At 40.5% G+C, this 8,653-nt stretch overlaps 1 protein-coding gene across 1 annotated transcript in view; it reads left to right on the top strand.

The window, feature by feature from the left end:
* SLC28A3 (solute carrier family 28 (concentrative nucleoside transporter), member 3) overlaps window positions 1-8,653 on the top strand; it is a 93,343-nt gene that overhangs the window by 55,888 nt on the left and 28,802 nt on the right. The window contains exons 9-10 of the mRNA XM_006901966.1: window positions 1,801-1,881; window positions 3,450-3,530. Of these exons, the coding sequence (XP_006902028.1) occupies window positions 1,801-1,881; window positions 3,450-3,530 (162 nt within the window). The remainder of the gene's footprint in view (window positions 1-1,800; window positions 1,882-3,449; window positions 3,531-8,653) is intronic.

Here is an 8,653-nt window from a genome sequence, read left to right as displayed (position 1 = left end):
GCAACAATGAATGAATGGAATCCCAAAATCTCTGTAGATGTCCATTGAAATGAAAAATAAACAACCTAAATTTTAAAAAAAGCAATATATTACAAGGCATTATGATTATCATAAGAGTCCGGAATGAAGGTTGCAGAGTAGAGTATACTCGGGTTGGGGGTGGAAGTGCGGGGGTGGGAGGAGGATTGTTAACCAATGAAGGAATTTTTCTTTTACTTTTCAAAGAGAAGAGTTAACTGGGGAGGAGGAGGGTGGGTGGGGATAAAAGTGCAACAATGAATGACTAGAAATTTAAAATCTCTGTAAATGTTCATTGAAATGAATAATAATAAAAGATAATTAGAGAATATTGATAGAATCTGGGGAATTGAAGAAAATCATTGCATTATCATTTATGCACAGATATGTTGTTTTATAACATTAATTGCAATTGGTTAATGTCATTAATTATAGTATCTAATCAAACCCTAGTGGTTACAGTATATAGCCTTTCTCTTCACACAACATATTTATTTATCAGTTTTTGCTCCCCTCTCAGTCCTCATCCCTACTAACCTTGCAACACTGAGTCTATCAGTGTGTGAATATTAGCTTTTTATATCAACTCGAGGTTTGAATTTGTTCTTCAGTTCCTTGAGCTTAAGATATGCTGAGCGAGTTCGGCCCTTTTAATTTTCTGACTCCAACTCCTTGCACATTTCATTGTAATATTTTGCTTTGTCATCCCATGCTGCCTTTTGAAATCTTCTATTCAACTCTTTAGTATCTTGAATTCTTCCCTGTGCTTTGGCTTCTCTGCGCTCCAGTGCAATTTTCAGAGTCTCTTCTGACATCCATTTTGGTCTTTTCTTCCTCTTCTGTCTTTGCAATGACCGTTTGCACTCTTCCTGGATGATACCCTTGATATCCTCCCACAACTCACCTGGCCTTCGTTCATTAGTGTTCAAAGCCTCAAACCTGTTCCTGAGATGGTTCTGAAATTCTGCTGTTAGGGACCTCTCCAAAGTACTGAAGAGCAATGGTGTCTCTCTGGAGACTAAGGTGCATCTGATACAGGCCATGGTCTTCGTAATCACTTGTTATGCATCAGAGAGTTGGACAATGACCAAGGAGGATAGAAGGAAAATTGATGCCTTTGAGCTGTGGTGCTGGAGAAGAGTATTGAGAATACCATGGACTGCTAGGAAAACAAACAGATTTGTCCTGAAAAGGGTTAAACCGGGTGGCTCCTTGGAGGCAAGGATTCTGAGGCTCCATCTAACATACTTTGGACATGTTGTGAGGAGAGACCAGTCCTTGGAGAAGGACATCATGCTTGGTAGGGTGGAGGGACAGCGCAGAAGGGGAAGGCCCTCTATGAGGTGGATTGATTCAGTGACTTGGATAATCGGGATGGGAGTGTCAGAGACAGTGCGATTGGCACAGGACAGAGCAGAGTTTAGGGCTATTGTACATAGGGTCGCTATGAGTCGCAAGCGACTTGACGGCACATAACAACAACAACAACATCAGTAGTCTAAGAACATAGTCATCCTTTTGTAACTGACATATGACACTCAATTCATCTGTGTTGTACAGTATTTCATAAATTCTTGATCATTTTTAAATGATGTGTAATGATCCATTATGTGAAGATTAGAAAGATAAGCTAGAGATGGGGAGTTCAGGAAGAGTTTTAGGTTTGACCTTTAAGAAAGGACAAAGGAAGGCAGCAAGGAAAATGAATCTAAGCCAGCTGACTCTGCATCCTGGAGTGACAGTTTTCATCATTAACTTACATGCTTCTGTCCCTACTCCCAGATCCTGCCAATCATAGTTTTCTTCAGCACTGTCATGTCGATGCTCTACTATCTTGGATTGATGCAGTGGATCATTAGAAAGGTATGGGGCCTGGGAGAAGAAACCACAGTGTAACACTGGTATTTCCAAAATGCCCTTTCTTCATACCAAGATCCTTCTATAAAAGCCTAATTAGATTGGATTCCCAAAGAGCCTGAGTTGGATGCTCACCTTTTCCCATGCCAAAAACCAAACCTATTGCCACTGAACTGATGCCAGCTCACAGAGACCCTATAAGACAGAACAGAGTCATTCGAAGGGTTTACAAGTCTGTAAATGTTTATGGAAGCAGACTGTCACTGAATGGATTACATCTTTCTCCCAAGGAACAACTATTGGATTCAAACCATCAGCCTTTCAAGGTGAACTCCCTTTACCTACCTGTCATTCTCATCTAGTCAGAACTCACTCATTTAGCAGGTTTTCAAGGTGGAAATAACACAGGAAGAGATTGCCCATCTTTCTCCTCAAAGCTATTGGAGGATTTCAACTACCAGAGAGGTGTGGTTAGAAGGGCAACTTCCTACAGACTTGGTCACCAGAGCTCCTTGAGAGGGTTTTTCATTTCAGGGGCATCTAATAGGACTTTGCCTTGTAATATGCCCAGCTTAATGGAGCCTGAGTGACAGAAGTGACTTTAATGGGCCAGGCACATGTCAGGGGCAACAAAATTCAGCATCCTTCCTTTATCTTGGCTAGCCACTCTGTTCCCTACACAAGCCACCACTGATCTTCAGAAGGTTGCAAGTGTGAACCTGTCTGGTCTTGGGGTTGCTAGAGAAATCAAAGCAACAGAATGAGTCTGAGGAAATTTTATAAAAATACAAATATAAAGTTCAAGATGTTAGTCTTTTTCCCACTGTCCCAGAGACTCAGTCTTGTTGTCATAAATTGGATCCGAAAGTTGAAACTGTACGCTGGTCTGAATACAAATATCAGTGAAATGTGTTTCCAGAACGTGGGTGAAAATAACTTCAACACTCATTCTGATTCCTGTTAAAGTCATACCAGACGATAGAAGTAGAGAACCAGAATGCCAGTGAAACTCAGAATCCAGCCTTTTCTTTATGCTAAACATTCAGAATCAACCAAGCTTTCTCCCATCGAAGCAGAGGAACGACTGTCCTGCAGGAGTCGCTGTTGACCCTTGTTGAAAGATCAGGGCAGGAGTGGGAATGGCAGCCATAATCTTCTAATTAATTAACTAACAAAGATCAAACCTCAACTATATCCCATCTCCATCACTATCTCATATGAGTGACTTTTACAAAATAACAGTTTCCTCCTCTATAAAATGAAGGTAGCCTTTAACCTCCCTCATAAGATTATTGTGACAATTAAGTTAGGTCCTAGGTGTGCCTGGAGTGAAGTTAGGTTTGCCATGGTTATTGACAATTTTGACATGTATCGCTTCTCCACAATAGAGCGAAACAACCATGTAATATTCAAAGTGCAAGAGGGGGATTTGGTTGGTCTACTCCCTAGACTAGATTTAATATACTTGCATTTACCATCAGTAGCAGTTTGCTCCAGTTTTGAAAACATATCCTCAATTTGAAGTTCAGTGTGCACAAATCATCAGGACTAACTTTGCCCCTTTCTCCTTGTAGGTGGGATGGCTAATGCTGGTTACCATGGGAACATCTCCTGTTGAATCTGTGGTTGCTTCTGGAAATATCTTTATTGGACAGGTAAGTTGTAATATCAAAAAATATATTATAAAAAAGGAAAAAGAACAGCTGAAAATGGAGTAAGAAAATATCATAATGTTGCCATTTTTTTTATAAAGAATGTAAAAATTTCAAAGATACCAGGGTGAAAGAACAAAAGACAGTGCTGTCCCTTCAAGACCTTCTCTCAGCTAGTAGAAAAGAGGGGGAATAAGTGAAGTTTAGGATCTTTCTTTATAGAGAAGATGGAGAATTGAACTACTTACCAAAAACAGAGCTTCTCATCTCAAATATTTTTCTAAATTTTTCAAGTGGTTAAGAACCCTGGCCAACTCTTTGTTGTTATTGTGTACCACGTTGGAACTGACTCATAGCTGACCCTCCAGCAGGTTTTCAGAGGCAGTAAATTACATGAGAGATTGTCCATCTTTATCCCATAGAGCAGCTGATGGATTCAAACCAGATAACTTTGCACTGGCAGTTCAACACCTTACCACTAAGGGCATTCCAGTGGTCTAGTGGTAAGAAGCTGTGCTGCAATACCAAAGGTTTAAATGCCCCACCTGCTCTGCAGGATAAGGATGAGAGGTCTCCTTCCATGCAATTAATTTTCTCTGAAAACCTGCTGGAGGGAAGCCACCAGAGCTCCCTACAGTCAACTAAGCCACCTATTAACTTTTTAGAAACTGGGAACTGCTCTGCTAAAATGGAGTTTACCATTTAGTGTGAGAGTGGGGCAGGACAGGGCAAGGTCAAGCTGTTGTTCATAGGGTCACTACAGCACCTAAACCCAACATTGACTGTAAAGTAGCAAATACATAAGAACAGCTTCCTATTCTGTAGCATAATGCCAGTCTAGAATGTGTTTTGTGGCAATGAACGAAACCAAGACAGGCTTCCCATCAAAAATCATCATCCCTGCTCACCAGATGTCCTCCTCCACATGCCTGAGATGGCCAGCATGTCCTGACTGGGTCTCCAGAGAAATGCTGAGGTGTTTACATTTTTTAACCCTCTGATACATCCCATAGCTTAATCCTCATTGAAGCCAAGACAAGTGAAGCCAAGGAGTGTCCATCAAAATAGCAGCTCAGCTAAGAGGTAGCTAAGTTAAAAGTGTTGATAGCCTCAGGCAGAATGGAATTACATAGCAAGAAAGCCAAGCATCAAAACTTGTCAGTATACTGCCCAAGAAAATTAGATCTGAAGCTAAATTCATGCCATCCAGAAAAATATGTGGCCCCAGATCCCAGGCTTACAACTATTCCTGCCAGGGTGTGGATGTTATTATAATTATAGTCATAAAATCTCTCAGGACTAATGAAGGCACCTCTTGAGCTGATTATATCCACCTGTACGGTAAGAGACCTCAGGTACAGGATTCCCATTTAGTCAAAAAATTGAGGCTCAGCACTCAGTCTTCTAGAACAATTAGAAATAATGAGGGGAAAATTGCTAAATTGCACACATGCTCTGTAGTGCTCAATTTGGTACTTAATATTCTGAAAGTACAGCTATTATTTATGGAGCGCCTTGCACTAAATACTCCAGCTGCCATAATGGGATGTGATTTACCAAGGTCTACTCCCAAACAAAGCATGCCTTTATGTAGAATTTGTAGGTATTGTGGACAAGTCACAGATGTTTCTTACTCAGCCTTACTTTAGTGCAAAGAAAAACCTGCAAGTCTTTCCAATCATTTAAAAGCTGCAAATGAGGGCAAGTATGAGGACAACTTTGCAAGTACGAGTCGGACTGTACTGTGTGATTCAATTGTTCAGAGCTCAGAGATTGCCTGTGTCACTGCTCAAAGCAGGAGTGAGAGGAAAGTGCCTTAAAGGTGGACACTGAATGCCTATGCTTGGTGTTGGCACCTTTGGACTCAAGATTTCCGGGAGGTGTCAGCCAGGAGACTCAGGGTCTGTCATGATCAAAGTGAAAGAAAGGTCATCACAGAGGCTTGGGAATTGCCAGTCACATGTGCAGGTTACTGAGCAAAATTGCTTGGCTGATGAAACTCCAAATTCCCCATGCCCATGTCAGCACAGTCCATGCCTAGGTTGGTGGAAGGGTGTATAGGAACTGGTGCTACAAACTTTCTCCAGTTTACACATCCATTTATACAGCCATTGATGGCATAGGCTTCCAAACCTGATCATGCATCCGAATCATCTAGATGGCTTATGAAGTCACAGATTACTAGAATCCAGAGTTTCTGATTCAGTAAGCCCAAGAATTTATATTTGTGAAAATTTCAAGAAAATACAGATTTAATGTTATTGCTATTGTTGTATGCCTCCAAGTTGCAACTGACCCATAACTGACCCTCCAGCAAGTTTCCAGAGTTGTAAATTGTACTGGAGGAGACTGCCTGCAGAGGACCACAGCTCCTTGCCAGTAGGCCATCAAAGGTCCCTAGAATATGTGGATTATTGTTGTTGTTGTGTGCCATTGAGTTGGAATGTACCCATACTTACCCCTCCAGCGAGATTTCAGACACAGTTAATCATAGGGGAAGAGATTGCCCATCCTTCTCCCACAGAGCAGCTTGTGGATTTGAACCATGTGCTTTCTGAGTTGCAGTGCAACTCCTTACCACTAAGCCATCAAAGCTCTCATTTTTTCTAGAAAATAAAACTTGTGTTGATTAAAAGGCTACCTACCACGAGCACCATTTTTGAAGAAGTTTTTGTTTCCCCATATGATAAACTGTGTTTCTGTGTCAAATATCAGTTGACCTTTGGTGGATGGGTTAATTTCTGTATTCTCAATTCTGTTTCACTGGTCAATATGTTAGTTATTGTACGAGTATCATGCTGTTTTGGTTATTTGAGCTGTTTAGTAGGTTTTTGAGATCAGGAAATGCTATGCCTCCCACATCTATTTTGTTTTTCAGAAGTGCTTTGCTTATTCAAAGTCTCCTTTCTTTCCAAATAAACTTGCCAGTTGCCTTTTCTAGGTCTTTAAAGACTGAATTTGTTATCTGTATGTGGTTTGCATTAAACATATAGATTGCTTTTGGTAGGATTGTCATTTTCACTATATTGAGTCTTCCTATGTCAACCAGGAAACTAAAAGATGAGTTGCATTGGGAAACTCTGCTGTTAGAGACCTCTCCAAAGTGCTGAAGAGCAACAATGTCAGTATGGAAACTAAGGTGCACCTGATTCAGGTCATAGTCTTTGCAATCACTTGCTATACATCAGAAAGCTGGGCAATGATTAGATATGATAGAAGGAGAATTGATGTCTTTGAGCTGTGGTGCTTGAGAAGAGTATTGGATATACCATGGACTGCAAGGAGAACAAACAGGTTCATTCTAGAGAGGTTGAGACCAGGCTACTCCTTGGCGGCAAGGATTCTGAAGCTCTGTCTGTCATACTTTGGACATATTGCAAAGCAGGACCAGTCCTTGGAGAGAGACATCATACTCAGGAGGGTGGAGGAACAGCACAAGAGAGGAAGACCCTCGATGAGATGGATTGATTCAGTGACTGGGGCAATGGGAGTAGGTGTGTCAGGGACAATAATATTGGCACAGGGTAGAGTAGGGTTTAGGGCTGTTGTACTTAAGGTCGCTATGAGTCACAGATGACTCAACAGCACGTAACAACAATCCATAAACAGGGAACATTTTTCCATTTATGTAGGTCGTTTCCTGTTTCTCACAGTAGTGTTCTGTAGTTTTCTTTATATAAAGTTGTTTTGTGTCTCTAGTTAGGTTTCTTCTTAAATGTCTTAATTAGTGCTTGGCCATTGTAAATGGTATTACTTTCTTCATTTCCTTTTTCTGTGTCTTCTTTGTTACTGTAGAGATACTGATCTTGTATCCTGCCAGTCTACTAAACTGGTATACTAGGTCTAACAGTTATTTTGTTGAGTTCTTGGACTTTTCTGTGTTCACCATCATATTGTCTTCATATAGTAACAGTTTTACCATCTCTTTGCTGATCTGGCTGCCTCTTACATTATTTTCTTTTTTTTTTTTTAAGTTGGTTGTCCTTATATTTTGAACGAACATTCTTCTAAGTGGTACAGCACCCTGTCAATATGCTGTACTGAGGTAACCTGGGGTTGCTGTGATGCTGAACCTTGTGCTATTGAGGTGTCAAATGCCATAATGGTTACCCATGACGGACAGTGTTTGGTCGAGCTCCCAGTTTGAGACAGGTTTGAATACAGGAGTGACATCTACTTCCTAAACAACATGCCTCTGGAAACTCTATGAACTCTGTTAAATGATGATAGTTATAGAAAGGTCTTTTCTTCATAGGATCACTATGAATTGTGCTTGATTCAACAGCAATCAACAACACGTGAGACAGCAGAGAAGAGATGATACTAGAAAAGTGTAAAGTCAAACAAGATTACATTATTTTCTTATCCCAGTAAGTACTTCTAATACAATATTGAATAAGAAAGGTGAGAGTGGGTGTCCTTATCTTCTCCTTGTTCACAAAAGGAATGCCTTTAGCCTTTCTTCATTGATAATGTTGGCTTTTGGTTTTGCACAGATACTTTTCACTATGTTGAAGAAATTCCTTCTATTCCTGTTTTGCTGAGTGTTCTAATGAAGAAAAGATGTTGGGTTTTGTCAAAGGCCTTTTCTTTGTCAATTGATAGGATCATGTGGTTCTTGTTTTTTGTTTTGTTAATGTGATTAATTAAATTGATTGTTTTTCTTATGTTGAACCAACCTCGCATAACTATTACGAAACCAACTTGATCATGATGAATTTTTTTTTATGTACTGTTAGATTCTATTGTCCAGAATTTTGTTAATGATTTTTGCATCTATATTCATGATATACTGCCGGAACGGATGTTGCGGGCTTTTGGCATCTTTGATTACCTGAGAAAATGGGATGGGTCTGCGGGGTCTGATGGCTGTCCTGTGAGGTGCCCAGCTTCAGCTAGTCAGATGCCTAGCCTCTCCTTTGACCTTTCTGCCAGAACGGATGTCGCGGGCTTTTGGCGTCTTCGATTACCTGAGAAAATGGGGTTGGTCTGCGGGGGCATTTTGAGTCAGATGACCATATGATATATTACTCTGGAGATGGAAAAGTGAGGGAAAATGGAGTTGCCTTCATAGTTAAAAAAGTCATTGCTAGATCTGTCTTGAAGTACAATATTGTCAGTGACAG

Source organism: Elephantulus edwardii, unplaced genomic scaffold (genome assembly GCF_000299155.1).
Source record: "Elephantulus edwardii isolate Elephantulus edwardi_28Jun2011 unplaced genomic scaffold, EleEdw1.0 scaffold00353, whole genome shotgun sequence".
Taxonomy (NCBI): domain Eukaryota; kingdom Metazoa; phylum Chordata; class Mammalia; order Macroscelidea; family Macroscelididae; genus Elephantulus; species Elephantulus edwardii.
Note: the sequence above shows the minus strand (reverse complement) of the source record. Positions and strands in the feature narration are given on the sequence as shown.